At 41.9% G+C, this 19,829-nt stretch overlaps 1 protein-coding gene across 1 annotated transcript; it reads right to left on the reverse strand.

The window, feature by feature from the left end:
• Nucleotides 1-8,275: 8,275 nt before the first annotated feature.
• Nucleotides 8,276-19,821, reverse strand: RBM43 (RNA binding motif protein 43). Its single transcript, XM_073305451.2, has 4 exons — nt 19,674-19,821; nt 11,822-12,020; nt 11,257-11,351; nt 8,276-11,174 (listed from the first exon to the last, which is right to left on the reverse strand). The coding sequence occupies exons 1-4, from the start codon at nt 19,692-19,694 to the stop codon at nt 10,419-10,421; spliced, it is 1,071 nt and encodes a 356-aa protein (XP_073161552.1). The 5' UTR covers nt 19,695-19,821; the 3' UTR covers nt 8,276-10,418.
• Nucleotides 19,822-19,829: the final 8 nt, after the last annotated feature.

A 19,829-nucleotide genomic window follows, 5' to 3' on the forward strand; every position in this document is an offset into this window, starting at 1 on the left:
GGCAAAAAGAGTGTGTGTACACTCTGATTAAAAACAAAAGACATGAACTACCATGATGCATATATGCCTATAATTCAGTATTGATATAGTCCTATATCTGTGACCATGTCAGAGAGACTGTGATTTTGAAGCACCAGAGCAACTGCAATATATGCCCAAGAGATTACACCTTACCAAAGGTGCCCTGTCCACCTCCGTCAACATATGAACTTACACTGTACAATAATTTTAACAGTCACAAATGCTGGTTTCCAAAAAACGCTGGTGGGGGGATGTCTCTTTTGCATTGTAAATGAGTCAGCATCATGCTGGTGGCTAGATCCACATGACTGGGGACAATAGAAAGCTCTACTGCCAAAAAAAAAAAAAAGTAAGAAATGAGTGGGGATTTTTGACCTTTGCCTCCCAGAAACTCTATGTGGAACCTTCCCATTTCTGCAGTACTCTCTAATGTGGAGAGTACATTCACCTTCGCAACTTTCCAAAGTCATATACAGAGAAGGTTGACCACACTGGCATTTTTGCAATACATCCCAAACTTCAGCTCAGCGATATTTTTACAGTCCACTCCATATTTAATCAGGATGCTGTTACTCTCCTTCGATGAACTGTTCCACAGAACCACTGTCCTTTCCCCTTCAAATTATTCCTCAAGACCCAACTCTGCCCTAGCACCTACAATAAATTGCCCAGTTAATAATAGTTGAGAGGCCATTGTGCCTACTTGATGTGTATTTATATTTAAATAATAATGATATCTAAAAATTGTACATATTGATCCACTTTCCCCCATCCTTCATATATTGCTTTTGGTTGGGGAGGGAGAATTGGAACTAACAATGCATGTGCCTGTCAGCATCCCCAATGAGTATGCTTCTATATGGATCTCTTGCATTTCTTGGCTTTTTAGATTGTAAAATATATGGGGCAAAGACCAGGCCTTCCTGTGTTTTTATACATCCCCTAGCACAATGGGGGGCTATAGGGACCTCTCGGTGCTAATGTAATGCAGATAATAGTAGCAACAGTCATCAATCAGGAAATCTACAAAATAAGAAAAAATAGCTTATCTGGAGCTTCTCCCAGGGACCCACAGCAATCGCTGCTGCCTTTTAGAGATGGTATTTCTGCCTAACTAGGATGTTTTCAGGAGATTTCCTGCTGCCTCTTTAGCTGTGATACCCTGTGCTGCCCTGTCTCTCCTGCCTCCCACCCCAGTCTGCTTCTTCGTCTCATCCATCTGTTATACCAAGTCTTTTAGACTGTAAGTTTTTTGGGGGCAGAGACTGTCTTTTATTTTATATTTTTATAGTGCCCAGCACAATGGGCCCAATCTGGTTGAGGCCATTAGGTGCTTTTCAAATAAATGTTGATGATAATAATGGAACAGCAATCAACCCATGGCCACGCATGTATGAATAACAAAGTAACCAGTGGAAATCAACCCTCAGACCTTCAACATCAAAGCACAGTCCTCTACCACTTCAGCTAAGGGAATAACTTCGTTAAGTAGCTGGCTGTTATAGTGATTGGGGTCAGCCACTACAGGACAACATGAGCACATGGAAGGCTATCAACTGGGGTTTCCCAATTAGGCACACTCTATACTATTATCCCTGGGTTTTTGCTGTCACAGCAAAACAGCAAGGAAAAGGAAAATATGTAATAATCAAAGATAGACAGGACATCTAGGCTAATAGATGATAGAGGATCTGGGATTTGACAGTAAATTATATTTTATAACAAGGGAAGATAGTTAAGAGGAATGTACTGAGGAAAATCCTATCTGTCTGTTTGGGAAGACAAAATGGATACAGCCAGGCAAAATGATCTGTGAAATGCTATACTTGAGCTAGGAAGTTAGTCATTTGAAAGATGGATATTTAATATTTATCACCTTCTTCCCAACACTAGACAATCACCGGGGGAGTGGGGGGATGCAAACAGCTACCAACCCCTATTGTGTGCATTGATCTTTGCAAAAAAACCTATTTGGTGAAACTCACTGAGCTGATAATGACCTCCAGTCCCTTTTGAGCTTAGATCAAGGGACTAAGTAATGCCTTGTTTACAAAGGGAAATGTACTGCTGTAGTGTATGTCTACCCGATTATACCTCCTAGCAGCTGTGTAGACATACTGTACTGCACAAGCTAGTACAGTAAAAATATCAGTGTGGTCCAGCAGCATGGGTGATCGCTCGGGCTAGCCACCCAGGTATTTACCCAGAGGGTTGGGCAGGATTGGGATGATAAAAGATAAAAAGATTTAGGGGTTGTGGTGGATAATCAGGAGAACATGAGCTCCTGGTGTGATGCTGTGGGATAGCTAATGTGATCCTGTGGTGTATAAACAGGGGAATCTCGAGTAGGAGTAGAGAAGTTATTTTACTTCTATATTTGGCAGATGGAAACTGTGTCCAGTTCTGGTGCCCACAATTCAAGAGGATGTTGATAAATTGGAGAGGGTTCAGAGAAGCGTCAAAAGAATGATTAAAGGATTAGAAAAAATACCTTACTGTGATAGGCCCGAAGAGCTTAGTCTATTTAGTTTAACAAAGAGAAGGTTAAGGGGGTGAAATTATCACAGTCTATAAGTGTTTACATGAGGAACAAATATTTAATGGGCTCTTCAATCTTGCAGAGAGGGGTGTAACATGAGTTGGAAACTGAAGCTAAACAAATCTAGCCTGGAAATAAGATGTAAATGTTTAATGGTGAGAGCAATTAACCATCGGAACAATTTACCAAGGGTCAAGGGATTCTCTTATCACTGACAATTTTTCTAAAAGATATGCTCTAGGAATTATTTTGGGGCAGTTCTATGGCTTGTGTTATGCAGATGATCACAATGGTCCCTTGTGGCCTTGGAATCTATGAAACCCTTTTTCTAAACATTTATTATTGTTTCTCATGCATTGAAATGGGACCTGAATGATGAATATGGATAACACCGGACTGAACTGTTGTTTGGTTTCACAGTTCCCTCTCTTAAAAACGCTATCTTGTACAGCAAACAATACTGTATCATACTGAGTCACAACAGAGACAATGCTCTCCATTTTCTACTGCAAGCACAAGGTGTCTGTGTACATCTGTTTGCAGAATCAGGGCCTATAAGGGATTTGAGTGGGAAGGTAGTCACTCTCTAAGCCACAAGCCAGCTCCATAGACTTTCCAGTCACTATTCCAGTTCCCAAGCTGAAACAGTAGATGCATGTCCTGCCCTCTACACACCTCCTACATCTCAGTCAGTGCCATATGGTCTGTAGTCATTGACCTCAAGGCCCTGACCCTTCATGAACACCCTGTCCCCTTCCATTATGGTTGTTTTTGCAGAACTGCTATAAAGACTATGTGTAAAAATCTGAAACATACAATAATAATTTATATTAGTAATTTTATTAATCAGAGACCACAGCCCCATTGTGCTAGGCACTTGTACAAACAGAACTAAAAGATGACCCTTTCCTCAAAGAGTTTACAATCTAAATATAAGTCAAGAGACAACAGATTGATACAGTTTGATGGGGGAATACAAGGAAACAATGAGATAATACTGGTTAGTTTGATAAGCAGTGCTCACAGCACAGCAGCTTCTTAACCACTGTCAAGTTTTCCCTAGGAATCAGAGCAAAGGAGAGGTTCAAGAAGAGATTTAAAGGTGAATAATGAGGTAGCTATTACTATTATACAAGGTTTGCAGAATCCACCTAAGTACCAACCAATCAACTTGTGGAACTTGTTGCCTGGGAATGTTGTGAAGGCCAAAACTATAGCCAGGTTAAAAAAAAAAGATAAGTTCATGAAGGATAGGTCCATCATTGGCTATTACACAAGATAGTCAGGGGTGCAAGCCCGTGATCTGAGTGTCCCCAAGCCTGTAAGTGTCAGGAGCTGGGACTGAACAACGGGATAGATCACTCATTAAATTGCCCTGTCTGTTCATTCCCTCTGAGGCATCTGGCATTGACCACTGTCAGAAGACAGCATACTGGGCTAGATGGACCATTGGTCTGACCCAGTCTGGCCATTCTTATACCAACTCCTCAGCCATTCACCCTCTGTGCAATGGAACTTCCCTCCCTCAACCCCCCCACACGCTCATCTCAGCTTCACGGAGGGCTTTCTCTGGTCCTTACTACCTGGGTGAATTTCATTCCTTGTGTTCTAGTTCCTTTGTCTCCGCTGATTGCATCCCTTTTGCTGTCTGTTCAAAAGTTTCAATTACTATTTTCAAATGTACAGAGAGAAAAAGAAAACCCTATTATATATAATTGCAATAAATATATACCATGTAACAAAGACCATAAAGACAGCAGGATGGGCTATGCAACTGTTTCTAAATCATAGTTCAAATGACATCTGATTTGTAAGGGAGACAGAATCACTGATATTGTTTGGATTTGACCCACAGTTATTTGAAGTAGCAATTTTTATTAAATTCTTTATTCTTTTCAAGGAATTTAAATTATTTTTATAATGTAAGTTAAATACAATGAAAACACCTCTACACAAACAATGAACTGAAATAAGAAACAGGAATGCCATAAAGACAAAAACGTGAAATTTTAAGATAGGTTTTCTATATAAATTACGGTAGAGAAAAAATGAATATATTAAAAATTATGTAAAAAGAGAAAAACAACTACAGTCTGAGTAGTGGAAATGAGCACAAATATGAACGGATTTTATCTTTTCAAAACATTCTATAATTTCCATCCCTGCTGAGACTGTGATACAGCAAAGTACTTAAGCTCATTCTTATCCTTGTCTTCTTCCTTGACTGTAAATTGTCATGCACCACAATGGCATTGGTTTAATAAAACATAATAACTGGACCTTCCATTTTCATGATAAGTAAGGCTGATAGTTTGTCATGGCAAGAAAATACCAAAAGCACAAAGTTAGGGGGGTTTTGTTTGTTTGTTTATTTGTTTCTTTTAAAGGGAAATGCCCACAGGATTTTAAATAATTTTATTTTCCATTAAAAGTGCACAGTTACTGTCTTTAATAATTTGAGTATCTACCGATAGATGCACCCTCAAAATAATATAAAAGAGATATAAAATATAACACACTGGGTAGTTTTGTCTTGTTGTGACAAACCATTATGTACATTCCTATATTACATAGTATAAAACTATTTAAAAACCTAACTCACTCTCCCCTGCTTCTCCACTACAGTGGATACTGAGAGAGCCAAATTTGCAAAAGATCATTACACCACATTAAGTGACAAAGTCCATTAATTTTTATGATGAAGCCCTAAAAGATGGGTTTAGTAATGGCTCTGACACAGTTTTAACCTAAGACTTATACTTAGCCTCAGATACCAAGGTGACAGGCATCATAGAACAATGTAAGCACTTGTACAGTTTTTTTACATTCCAAGCACTATACAAATATTATGATTATTGTTAATTATATGCATTGACAACTATCAGAATGAGATCCCCTTTTGCTAGGAAAGTACAAATGCACAGAGAGAGGCAGTTACTGCTCCTAGGATCTTTGACCCAGAAAATATTTAACTAAATGTTAAAATATTAACTAATTTTCTATTAGATCGTGGAGTTATTTCCTTGGCAATGTGGTAGAAACACCACTATTTGAAACACTTAAAACTGAACTGTAAAACACAGCCAGAAACAATCAGGCACTGGCATGGGGGATAACGGACAATATGACATGAAGGTCTTTTCCATCCCTAGTTTCTGTAATTAATTATTAGAGTGATTGGTTGCTTTTCAGTACAATTTTGAGGTTGCTTACATCTGTACAGGAAATTATTACTCCTCTCTTGTTCACAGGATTCACTGCTGAATGTGATGACTTGCTGTGGAAATATGTGTCATAGAATCATAGACTATCAGGGTTGGAAGGGACCTCAGGAGGTCAGTCCAACCCCCTGCTCAAAGCAGGACCAGTCCCCAACTAAATCATCCCAGCCAGGGCTTTGTCAAGCCTGACCTTAAAAACTTCTAAGGAAGGAGATTCCTCCACCTCCCTAGGTAACGCATTCCAGTGTTTCACCACTCTCCTAGTGAAAAAGTTTTTCCTAATATCCAACCTAAACCTCCCCCACTGCAACTTGAGACCATTACTCCTTGTTCTGTCATCTGCTACGACTGAGAACAGTCTAGATCTCTTCCAATCTCTTTGGAACCCCCTATCAGGTAGCTGAAAGCAGCTATCAAATCCCCCCTCATTCTTCTCTTCTGCAGACTAAACAATCCCAGTTCCCTCAGCCTCTCCTCATAACTCATGTGTTCCAGTCCCCTATTCATTTTTGTTGCCCTCCGCTGGACTCTTTCCAATTTTTCCACATCCTTCTTGTAGTGTGGAGCCCAAAACTGGACACAGTACTCCAGATGAGGCCTCACCAATGTCGAATAGAGGGGAACGATCACGTCCCTTGATCTGCTGGCAATGCCCCTACTTATACATCCCAAAATGCCATTGGCCTTCTTGGAAACAAGGGCACACTGTTGACTCATATCCAGCTTCTCGTCCACTGTAACCCCTAGGTCCTTTTCCGCAGAACTGCTGCCTAGCCATTCGGTCCCTAGTCTGTAGCAGTGCATGGAATTCTTCAGTCCTAAGTGCAGGACTCTGCCCTTGTCCTTGTTGAACCTCATCAGATTTCTTTTGGCCCAATCCTCTAATTTGTCTAGGTCCCTCTGTATCCTATCCCTATCCTCCAGCTTATCTACCTCTCCTCCCAGTTTAGTGTTATCTGCGACCCTTGGGGCACTCCACTTGATACCGGTTGCCAACTAGACATGGAGCCATTGATCACTACCCGTTGAGCCCGACAATCTAGCCAACTTTCTATCCACCTTATAGTCCATTCATCCAGCCCATACTTCTTTAACTTGCTCGCAAGAATACTGTGGGAGACCGTGTCAAAAGCTTTGCTAAAGTCAAGGAACAACACATCCACTGCTTCTCCCTCATCCACAGAGCCAGTTATCTTGTCACAGAAGGCAATTAGATTAGTCAGGCATGACTTGCCATTGGTGAATCCATGCTGACTGTTCCTGATCATTTTCCTCTCCTTTAAGTGCTTCAGAATTGATTCCTTGAGGACCTGCTCCATGATTTTTCCAGGGACTGAGGTGAGGCTGACTGGCCTGTAGTTCCCAGGATCCTCCTCCTTCCCTTTTTTAAAGATGGGCACTACATTAGCCTTTTTCCAGTCGTCCGGGACTTCCCCCGATCGCCATGAGTTTTCAAAGATAATGGCCAATGGCTCTGCAATCACATCCACAACTCCTTTAGCACTCTCGGTTGCAGTGCATCTGGCCCCATGGACTTGTGCTCGTCCAGCTTTTCTAAATAGTCCCGAACCACTTCTTTCTCCACAGAGGGCTGGTCACCTCTTCCCCATGCTGTGCTGCCCAGTGCAGTGTCCATTTCACTGCATTGTCAATAACTGCGTAAGTAGAAGCAAAGCCAGGAGTCTAAATGCAGTGACCAACACTTTCATTCCAAAACTTAGAGATATTCAAATAACTGGTCTGATTGTAAGAGATGCTGAGCAGCTGCAGCTGCCTGTCAGTGAGAGTTCAATAGTCCTGTGAAAATAAGGCCAATTATCACTTATCTGTGCCTAATATGCATTTTGAATGTGGGAGGCTGGGTTAGCTGACTGAAAAAACAGGAATCACACAAATCTTGGGAGACAGGCCAGTCCTTGCCTACAGACAGCCCCGCAACCTGAAGCAAATACTCACCAACAACCACATACCACACAACAGAACCACTAACCCAGGAACTTATCCTTGCAACAAAGCCCGTTGCCAACTGTGCCCACATATCTATTCAGGGGACACCATCACAGGGCCTAATAACATCAGCCACACTATCAGAGGCTCGTTCACCTGCACATCCACCAATGTGATATATGCCATCATGTGCCAGCAATGCCCCTCTGCCATGTACATTGGTCAAACTGGACAGTCTCTACGTAAAAGAATAAATGGACACAAATCAGATGTCAAGAATTATAACATTCATAAACCAGTCGGAGAACACTTCAATCTCTCTGGTCACGCGATCACAGACATGAAGGTCGCTATCTTAAAACAAAAAAACTTCAAATCCAGACTCCAGCGAGAAACTGCTGAATTGGAATTCATTTGCAAATTGGATACTATTAATTTAGGCTTAAATAGAGACTTGGAGTGGCTAAGTCATTATGCAAGGTAGCCTGTTTCCTCTTGTTTTTTCCTACCCCCCCCCCCCCCGCCCCAGATGTTCTGGTTTAACTTGGATTTTAACTTGAAGAGTGGTCAGTTTGGATGAGCTATTACCAGCAGGAGAGTGAGTTTGTGTGTGTATGGGGGTGGGGGGGATGTGAGAACCTGGATTTATGCAGGAAATAGCCCAGCTTGATTGTCATGCACATTGTGTAAAGAGTTGTCACTTTGGATGGGCTATCACCAGCAGGAGAGTGAATTTGTGTGGGGGGGTGGAGGGTGAGAAAACCTGGATTTGTGCTGGAAATCACTTTAGATAAGCTATTACCAGCAGGACAGTGGGGTGGGAATAGGTATTGTTTCATATTCTCTGTGTATATATAAAGCCTGCTGCAGTTTCCACGATATGCATCTGAGGAAGTGAGCTGTAGCTCACGAAAGCTCATGCTCTAATAAATTGGTTAGTCTCTAAGGTGCCACAAGTCCTCCTTTTCTTTTTTGAAAAAACAGGAAACGTTTCTACAAAATGACTACCAATCACTAAACTACATTTCTGGGGTCAGAGCTCATGCACCCTTCCCAGGTATAAAAGCTCCACCTTCTGGGTGTGTCTCTATCACAAGGAGCTTCTCCTGCAAGGAGAACACCAAAGGCAGGTAACAATGTTCCCGTTCTCTGTAGCTACCTGCTAACACAAACAAATATACAGTATCCCCAGGTTCCTCTCTGATAATCAATACCTACTTGGTTTATCCCTTATAGTATCTGAATGGCCTCTTATTTATTCCTTAAACACTTAAAAATCCCTTCTTCCCTGCCCTCGATATACTCTCTGCCTCAGGTAAGGTGGATTGATTTAAAGCAAAGCAATTTAAACCACCAAGAAGGAAACCTTGATTTAAATAAGTGATTTTAATCTCTTTTTTTTTTTTTTTTTGCATTTGTACCTTAGTTATTTTCCTAAAGAAAGATTAATTCTTGTTGGTTGGAAACCATTAAAATATGTTTACTTGCAACTTGCAATTAGAGCCTTTACATTAAATTTGCTACTTCTTTCTGCTAACCAGGAGGATACACTGTATCTTTACACAGTTATTTAAGGAATTGTGTGGATTTTTCATCTTCCTCTGCAGCATGAGGCACAGGTCCCTTACAGGTTTAAACTACTGTAAATGGTGGATTCTCTGTAACTTGAAGGCTTTAAATCATGATTTGAGGACTTCAGTAACTCAGCCAGAGGTTATGGGTCTATTACAGGAGTGGGTAGGTGAGGTCCTGTGGCCTGCAATGTGAAAGAGGTCAGACTAGATGATCATGGTAGTACTTTCTGGCCTTAAAGTCTATGAGTCAATAAGCCTATGTAGCTTAACATAAATTTATTCAGATTCCTAATTTGCACCATTTTTTGGTTACAAAATAGTGATTGGTGCATGTTTTTTATTTACTAGATTATGATTAATTTTTTACTTATAATTTCTGTCAAGATATATGTGGATGGAAATTAGAATTCAATTCATGCACAAAAACAGCATTTACTTTTTTCATTGGTTAAATAAAACTACTTTAAATTTGCTGCATATAGAAAGAAAAAAGTTTATCAAAACATGTTTTACATGTAAAACTAAGTGATTTATTAAACAAAAACTTGCATAAAAAGAGTGTATGTTAATACAGCCACAAGAGGCACTCGTTTGTGATGCATAGAGACCATAAAACAAGGATGGTCCATTCACTATGAAAACTAACTTCTGCGCACTTTAATTTCACCAGATGCATGAAGAGGACATTTGCTACTTGTTTGAAATTTAAGTTAGTATTTGGGACTTTTGTCTTGGTGTCCATGATTCCTGTGCTTTGAGAAGTGCCTGTGCACATATTGTAGGACTGTATCACCTGTGATATAGAAGAGCCTGCATTTTCTTTTAGTGATAGAGGAGCCACAGTGTGTGAAATGAGGCTCCTAATACTATTAGGGTGCTGTGTGGAGTCAATGGCAAAACTCTAATGGGAGCAGGATTGGGCCCTAATTAATTGAAGTTTGCAAAGTGCTTTGAAATCCTCAGCTGGAAATTACAGAAGTGCAAAACATCCTTTATAAAAGGTCCCCAGTAATACGGCTTCTATCAACGCCCTTGGGAGACTGTACTTTGGTGTAAGAGATGTCATTCTCACGAACTCCTAGCTCGCAGGCATCACCTACAGCACCTAAATGACTTCTACCTCCTGAATCTCTTTTGGAAGTGGCTTTTTACTGTTCTATTCACTTCTTGGGTAAATTCATATGTCTCAGAGGAACTTCCTATCACATCAATGTGAGTATCATAAGGAATAACCAGAACTTTGGGGAATCGGGATTTTATGCTTTCACATGCCTGTTTATATTTCTGCCTTTCAGGTCTGGTGTTGCCATCAAGAGAGAATCTTTCTTTACGTAATCTGCAGTGAAGTTTTGCAGACAAATCTTCAATTCCCTCTTTGGCCCTTTCTAATTCTCTAGAATCAGAACTTGCTCTGGCATTTTCTAGATATACTGTGGTGATCTCACCATCTGTGACTCCATGACTTACAACATTGTATTTTGCCAGACTTTCCTTGTATAAAAAATGTTTCATGTAGTAGTATATATCTGTGTCAAGGACAACCACTTGTTCTTTCCTGTTTACATTATGGACAAAAGTATTATTTGGCTCTACAAATAGTCCACACTTCTGGATCCTGATGTTAGGTCTCTGATCTGGCTTTCTCTCTCCCCTCTTGCCCTTCCCTGAAAGGGAATTTGCTTTTAATAACAAATTGTCTTTTAGTGTCTTGATTGCTGGGAATGACCCTTGAACAGAAATTTGTCCATTGGATTGCAAAGGACTGAAGCTCAAGGCTGGGATAGTCTTCTTAAGCTCCTGCACCAGATCTTCCAAAATGTATTTATCTCCAAAAATGGACAAATCGAGAACAGATGAGACACAGGTGAAGACCTATACGTGTAAAATAAAAGCAATTAATAAGTGCACCAGAGGCATGACCACACCATTAGGACGCTATGATGGAAGCACTTACGTGTTCACTATAGAGAGATATTTTCAGAGGATAATACCTGCCCAACCTCTTGTCCTCTAGTCTGTGTTCATCTTTCTGGAGAACATTCTCTGTAACTGAGAAGAAAATTCAGACTCACTTTGTTTTCCAAGAGGATGATAATGTTTTATTTCCTGTCTGATGGTTGGAATACTTCATACGTGTGTTTCTCTTGATGGTTTCCCTAGCAATTTCCCCATTGCTCAGTATTCTTGCCTGATATTTTATGTATTTCTCAAAATTGTTCAGAGGAGAGAGAGAGCAGCCTGTCTCCTTAGAACATTAATTGGCAGAGATTTATTCCCCAAGGCTTGACTATAAAAATCTCATCTGCTATGCAGGTTATAGATTTATTCTTTTACTAGTCTTAAAAGACACAAATACACTGCATGAAGCCTATTCACATTTTTGCCCTTAATAAACAAGAGGAAATCTTAAAATTTGGGATTAATATGAGGGCGTTCATGTGTAGTGTTTTAAGTTTAATGTTCTAAATTACATACTCTTATTTCTTGGTTACAATTATGTTATTTGTTAATATGAATACCTTCTTGATCTTCAAAGATTATGTATGCAACTCCTTTTATTGTTGTTGGATAAACTACATCCTTCACGTCTCCACCTCTATTCTTTGTCTTTTGGAAATGAATCATCAATATGTCAGCCATGACATCATCTTTCACAATGCCATCTGGAATACCAGAGACCACAACTGTTTTCCTAGAGTTGGCAGCTCGTCCTGGGGCCTGTGGACAGAGACACGACACACTGTAAATACAAGTTATACGTGCAATGACTTATGCCATTAGCTGTTCCCTCCCCAGAAGAGATTTCCCAGTACCTCTCTGATATCCACTCTGTCACACCATCCCTCCTGTACAGAGATCCATAATACACCTCCTTCCATTCCTGCAGCAGGAAGAATGCTGAATAAACTTTTGATTCTCTCCATAGACCTCATTTCACCAAAGAACTCCAGGCTTAATCTTCCTTTACATTAAAGGTTTGTCTACATTACAGAAGCACAGCTACGGTGCTGCAGCTGTGCACTGTAGCGCTGTATTGTACAGGCTTCCTACATCAAAGGAAGGGAATTTTCCGACAGCGTACATAATCCACTTCTCAGAGAGATGGTAGGTAGGTCAACAGAAGAATTTTGTTGTCTTAGCTGCCTCTACAAGATGGGAGGGTTGGTCAACCTAACTTTGTTGCACAGGGCATGATATTTTTCACAGCCCTGAGAGATGTAGCACGGTCAATCTAAGTTTTAGGTGTAGACCAGGCCTAAGGCCTTTTTACACTAGTGGTGTAAATCACATCAACTTCAAATGCCAAAGCAGAGCAAGTGAAAAGCAGACTTTTAGACTTAAATGGTTTCTAAAATGAGCAGAATTTGGTGTGATATTAATAAGACTACTTTTGTTCTATTTTCTGATTCCAACATTGAGTGTGTGAATAGAGTTGGAAAGTACTACTGTGACCAGAGTCCAAGGGGGGCCATGCTGAGATTGCTCAGTCAGGGCAAAGTACAAAGAATGGGGCAGACAATCCCCAAAACTAGTGGATAGTTCTAATACTTAGATTCACCAAACCATCAACAAAATAGCTTCTACAACACCTTACTGGTTACCCAGAAGCCAGAAATACAGTTCCCTTAAACAATCCAGCCTTGAGCTCCTACCCAGACAGCCAAGTCAAATATGACAAGGATAACTGAAAATCTTGTTCATCATATAAAAAGTTCTACCAATCCCAAAGTACCAGACACATTACTCACCAGGTCAATGAATATTCAGATCTTACCCAAATAAAGGCTTACAGCCAATTCTTATTAACTAAACTAAAATTTATTAGGGAAAAAAGAAGTATTGGTTAAAAGATCATTATACAAACAGACCTGAATAAAATTCTTAGGTCATTTTCACAGTACAGATGGTGAGCTTTAGAGCTGCTAAGAGTTCTTTCAGAATAAGTTCCTTAGGTTACATTCCAACATCCAATTTCAGGGTGATCCAAACTGGAACTGGAGATCTCAGTCTTGCAAATCAAACTTCCCATGACAAAGCTTAAGCAGATCTGAGTTACAGGATCAGGGCCCTAGAGTTCTTCTTATAGTTCTCTGGCAGCCTCTTGATAGCAGGCATTCCTTGGATAAAGCATTGTGGATTTGCAGTAAAACCTTCTATTTACTAAGCACCACCCATAATTAGCTGCACAGATTGGCATCAGGCAACTGCCCATCTCCTGCCCTTTATAGGTAGTTTACTACAAACTTCAAAGAGAAATGAAGAAAATGATACTACTACATTCACAGTTCATCTAAATGTTTTCTCCTTTCGATCTCTGAATTAACAGAATACAGCATCAGACAGGAACCATTTGGGTACACTGTCAATCTCTAAAAATATATATGTCAACACACCAAAAAATACAATCATTATATACTAATATATCTCTAAAGGTTGAATTTGGGTCATTTAGCCTGCAAGTTGCTTAACCCTTTCTAGCTCAGTGTCACAACTACTATTTACTGTTCAGGAGAGAGAGGTTTTGTAACAGTTCACTGATTTAAGGAGAAGCAAATAATTTAGTGTTTCATCATGGAGCCATCTATAGGAATGAAATGTCAATAATTTCTGAGTGGCTGTGAGCCAGTTCAATTTTTCTTGACATTCTTTACACTACTGTAAGAAGCTCTCTTCTGGATCTACACTGCAGAAGGTAGAGCCAGGGCTAGCATAGCAGTTATAAAGCCTGCAAAACATGCCACAGAATGATAACTTTTCACTGACATGGATTCACAGCTACGTGGACCACCAGTCTATTATTTCCAAAGGGAGTCAGAAGCCAGATTCAATGACAGCGTAGCAGTGTATCCTGAAAGCTTTAATATGAGAAGACATGAGCCCTATTTTGATCAGGCTTCACATTTAAAGAGCTATAAGTTTTACTTATGAAATGGTGATTTTCAATTTGTTTTTTGTTCATCTTGATAAAATCGTGGGGCAGATTTTTACCCCACTCTCAGACAGCACAATGGGACTGGAGACAGGCAACTCCCGAGCTAGAGGGAGTTCCCAGAAAGCAAACAGCAGCCAGAACTGGCACCTTCTATATAGCCTCTGGCACAGGATTGGGAAGGCGAGAAGGAGGCATGGCTAGAACACTTCATCTGGCAGACAGTCCCTTAGGAGGCCTTGCCAGCTGGCATGCTGAAGCAGCCCTGAGGCTGCTCTAACCTGTGCCCAGTACTGTGGCAAAAAGAGGGTCAAGAAGCCATAACTGGCTCCTTCTCTACGATAAAGAATCCGTAAAAGAACCTGCCACTCCAGGTTACCAGACAGATATGTGGTCTCACACACAAAAAAGTGTGGTTTAGTGGTATGACCATAAGAATGAGAGGAAATAACTCCCAAGTTCCAGGTCTGACACTGACCCCTTCTGTGCCTTTGGGTCCTTAACATCTAAGCCGCCGGTTCCCCATCTGTACCATGCAGCTACCAATACTGAATCATCTACCTCACAAGGAGATATGAGGATGAATTAATCTGATAATGTTTCTAAAGGGATATATAAGAGTTAAATAGTAGTGTTATTTTTCTTCAAAGCAACACCATCAATAGATTTTGAATTTGTGCCTCTATAATGGTATACTGCTGCCAAGAGGAGGACTGAGGTGACTATGTTTAATTTTGATACTGGGGCATAAACATGAATCCCATTAGTTTATATCTCTATTCTACACAATTTTAAAATGTTACTTTCACTGGAAAAAAAATGTAGACCCCATTGTATCATAAGCTGAAGAAGTGAAATGAGTGAATAATAATGAGATACCACAGAGCAGGGGTCTCAAAGTCCCAGCCCGCAGGCCACCTGCGGCCCAAGAACCTCCCCACTGCGGCCTGCGGAGGAGAGACACATGCAGTCATGCTGCTGGGGCAATGTCTGCTGCAGGCGCCGCCCCCCACAGCTCCCATGGCTGGGGGAGAGGGACAGAGATATCATCACTAGTTGCTGGGCAGAGTCAGCCATAGAGGCAGCATCATTAGTTGCCAGGCAGAGTCAGCCATGGAGGCAGCATCACTAGTTGCCGGGCAGAGTCAGCCATGGAGGCAGCATCACTTTTTTCCACAATGAATATAAACAAGTCAAAATACCGCACACAACTATCTGATGCACACCTTGCTGCAATCCTGAAGATTTCAACTGCTCACTCACGAAGGCCAAACATCAACAAACTGACAGAACTAAAGCATTACCAGGTGTCTCGCAAGCACTAAAAACTCTCTGGCAGGCGAAAAATTGTATAAAGTTGTATGACAGTTTTATTATTCCTAAGAAATTTGAAATAAAAAATACAATATAGACATTTTCTTTTCTGAACACCATCTTCAGTGACATTATTGGCCCACTGGGAGGATTTGAGGACTGGCACTGGCCCTAAGGTAAATTGAGTTTGAGTCCCCTGCCATAGAGAATATTAATACTTTGATATTATACATTTTTTCAATACAGGAATTAATTTCAAAAGACAATATTTAAGTAAGAAGCTATTTCAATTATAGATGCTGCATCTTTTAATTCATTTATGTTTTTTGAGAAGGTATCCAAGACAAAGATGCTCTCATTGTTTGTAATGCATGTTGGAACAGTACATCGAAAGAATGCTGTCTGGTTGCATGAACAGAAAAGAAAAAGAAAAGAAAAGAATAGTGTCACAAAATTCTAATATCTTGCTTTTACATAAATGCCAAATTACAGAAGAAGAATCAATGGAAAATAAAGGCCAGGTTCACTGCTGATATAAGTCACTGCAGTTCCACTGGAGTTGTGCCAACTTATACTAGCAAAGAATTTGGCCCTGAATGTCAAGAGAAAGCTAAGACTTGCATTTGCAAGACTGAAACTGTTAATCCTGTGATATTCATCAAATAATCTGAATGATACAATGTGATGGGCTAAACTAGGCGCAGAGGACCCCTGCTGGAGCCTCAGAGTCCTGCCACACCCATCCCAGGAAAAGAGCAAAAGAGGTGTCCTCCAAGCAGCCTAGAGTGGCTGCAGAGGAAGAAGCCAATCAAAAAGGCTGCAGGAAGCAGCCAATCAGGGCCCAGGAAGGCCATATAAAAGGAGCTGTATCGCTAGAGACAATTAGGGCTCAGGAAGGACATATAAAAAAGAGCTGTAGAGCTAGAGACAGTTCTTTGCTGGAGCTCCTGGTTGGCCAAAGAGAACTGCAGCACTATGTATAGCTCAGTGCTAGCAGGGACCAGGGGAATGAGAGAGAGCTCCTGGTTGGCTGCTGGGCCTGAACACAGATGAGCCCTGAGATAAGGGTGAAGCTTTTGTGGTGGCTGGGACTGTGGGGAAGTGGTCCACGAATTGAAGGCAGTTAGTTAAAGGGACATGGTTGTGCATGACTGCTATTCTTAGGGGCCTTAGGCTGGGACCCAGAGTAGTGGGCAGGCCTGGGTCCCTCTCCACCCCCCACTGGGGAACTGGCCTACAATCGGGCAGTGGTAAACTCCCCCTAAAAGGGATCTGAACGACTAAGAAGCCCAACTGGAAAGCTTGGGCTTGAACAGACCAAGATGGCAAAGCCATTGCCTCCAGAGAGGAAGCCCTCGGGGTGTGCCCTGATACCAGGCTGGGACTGTCTAAAGACCACAGACACACCTAAGCAGAGGGGGCACTTGTGAGAGGCGGGTGCTATGCTGTTACACACAGATTTAAGCCTTGATTTTGCAACTGGATCTACAAGTGTAGACTCCTACGTTCCAGTGGGATCCCATGTAAGTCAATGGTGCTGCACACAGATGCATGGATTCTTCCAAATGGATTCTATTGCAGTCATTAGTCATTTAGCTGATGGAATATTAACACAGTAAAATAACAGTTTATTGTAGCATTAGCTTGTTGCACTCTACTTATTGCATCTTACTGCTTGCCTGCCCGTCTTTGACCTGACAAGTCGTCAGTGTGTCCTTCTTAACAGATTCTGGAATGGGCAAGGCCTTTGTGCAGCCAATCAGCAGCTTTGGGGTCTTCAAGACAATCCAAGCTGTGGTGCAGATCAAACAATGATACACATAGTTGAGGACTGCCTGCTAGCCAAATTAGTGGTGGTGTTCCAAGAGCTCCACTTGGCCACTAAGAATGCTATTGCTTTGATATGTGAACGCTAAATAAATAAATTGCACTCTGCTCGTCTTGAGAACAGACTTTCACTTTTTGTCAACCAGAGAGCTCATGCACAGAAATACATGTTTTAAACTGACACTGATTGTATGAACAAGCTGCTTTCTGGCTGGCTGAAGTATATATAGGGTTACCTGGTTTTGACCTGAGTGGTTAACCAAAGTTGCGGCCCTGAAGTTTGTTTCTTCTAGAAGGAGAAATTGATGATGGATTCAGGTATCTCTAATGCAATCCTGTTTGTTTACAATAACATGTACAAACCCTGTTTCTCTGAATAGACCAGGAATCAAGCAGCAAAAGACAATTTCTTTGCTCACAGTCCCAACTCTCTTTTAGCCAGCACTTGGCCCAAAAGCTCACTCTTTCTTAGCTTTTTTCCCTCAGGATAGTGCTAACAGTTCTGCTGTACCTGGTCCCTTGCTGCCTTCTCTGTGTTTCTCTCATGACAGATTCCCCCCCTCCCCAACCCACCCCACAGTTCTACCAATCAGTGTCCTAGCCCCTGTGACAGGTGTTTGCTGTACCCGTCCCTAGTAGGGTTACCACCTTTGAAATGAAGAAAAAAAAAAAAGGCACCTCAGCTCCAAGGCAAGCCCACTGCAACCCCAAACACAAGGCAACTCCACAACCCTGCCCCCCCCCTTCAACAGCCACTTACAGTATTTAAAGAGAACACATTTAGATAAGACTGATAACACTGCATGTCTCCTCACCCTTGAATGACTCAAGCCCTCTTTCTCACACACACAGGCGGTGCGCTTGCATGTTGGTGGACAGACAGCTGCTGTGTTTTCAACAGTTTTGATCTGTTATTTAAACTGCAGAAGTGGGAACCCTGCAGCCTCTTTAGTTGGACACAAACTTTTATCCCAGTGTACTGTGATGATAATAGATTTCAGAGTAGCAGCCGTGTTAGTCTGTATCCTCAAAAAGAAAAGGAGGACTTGTGGCACCTTAGAGACTAACCAATTTATTTGAGCATAAGCTTTCGTGAGCTACAGCTCACTTCATCAGATGCATTCAGTGGAAAATAAATGCATCCGATGAAGTGAGCTGTAGCTCACGAAAGCTTATGCTCTAATAAATTTGTTAGTCTCTAAGGTGCCACAGGTCCTCCTTTTCTTTTTGTGATGATAATGCAAATCTTTAGATCCACATTAAAAAAAGCTCTGGCATAATTAATTATTTTTCTGGCAAATTTTTTTTTTTTTTTAAACAGCCAGGCCTGTCAAATACCGGCCAGGTGATAACCCTAGCCCCCAGGGAAACCCGCTGAGCTATACAGTTCAGCTTTAACTCAAATTTTGTCATGTGCTTGTGTGTTGGGTTATTTTAGCCACCTAGTTATACAGAGGGACTTAATGGCTTCTTTACGTTTAGCCTGAATGAAAGAGGGCTCTTACACCCACTAACTTCGAAAAGGTTTAATACAACCCACGATGACCGATTACTTTGGCTAAGGAATAATAGCTAGCCAGCACTTTGGTTAGTACACATTTTCAATGTGTTTCCTTAAATTACAAAGAACTTGCTAGAGAATGACTGTTATTTAACCGGGTCTGGAGCAATTTCATGTGCAGTTATCCATTCAAACCACATAATTACTGTTTCAGCATATAAAACAGATGAATATTGTTCCTGTGCTGGGTTACGGAGGCAGGTAGGGACAAGGGGGAATTAGCCAGGAAAAATAATACAGCCCCTCCCCCTCCGAGGCCCTATTGCAACTGCACGGCCCAGCAGCTGGGCTAGGGGCAGCCAGAGCCAGTGCAGGCTACCGAGGCACGGGGTTTCTGCATGGATGGCCTTGACCTCCTGCAGCTCCTCCACGAACAGCAAGTTGGGGGGGGGGGGGGGGGCGCGCAGGCCCGTGAGAGGCAAACCCTGCTCCTGCCCTGGCACGGTGTGGGGGGATTTCTCGGGGTGAATCCCCTTTGAGATTTCTCTTCCCCAGACCAGCGTCACGCGCACTGGAGGGCAGGCTGAGCCGAATTTGACCCACGATGTTTTCCACGCGCTATAAGAACGGCCGGGCCGTCCCGCGGGTTCAGCCTCTTGCGAACCGTGCAGCGCGGCGCTCGGTACGAATGCATCACGCAGCCCCCCGCGTCCAAAGCCCCGCTACCCTCAATGCGAGCCCGAAGTCCTGCCGGGCCAGCTCGGAGCCCCTCTGCTGCACGCGATAAAAAGAAACACACCCAGTGCGAGCCGCTTGCCATGACTGCACCGCTGGCTGCCTGGCCCCGACCGTGCAACAGCCCGATGCAGCTTTACTTTCACTTCTTAGTTCGGTTTCCCTGACAGCCTTGGCATTCATCAGCCCGTCTCGGCGCGATGCTTGCTGGGAACTGTAG

Source organism: Lepidochelys kempii, chromosome 11 (genome assembly GCF_965140285.1).
Source record: "Lepidochelys kempii isolate rLepKem1 chromosome 11, rLepKem1.hap1, whole genome shotgun sequence".
NCBI classification, from domain to species: domain Eukaryota; kingdom Metazoa; phylum Chordata; order Testudines; family Cheloniidae; genus Lepidochelys; species Lepidochelys kempii.

Coding starts and splice junctions, on each gene's coding strand:
- RBM43 (XM_073305451.2), bottom strand. CDS start 19,694: ATGGCAAGCGGCTCGCACTGG. Junction 12,021..19,673: donor TGGCAAGCGGCTCGCACTGG/GTGTGTTTCTTT, acceptor CTCTGTCCACAG/GCCCCAGGACGAGCTGCCAA. Junction 11,352..11,821: donor AATCTTTGAAGATCAAGAAG/GTATTCATATTA, acceptor TTTTCTTCTCAG/TTACAGAGAATGTTCTCCAG.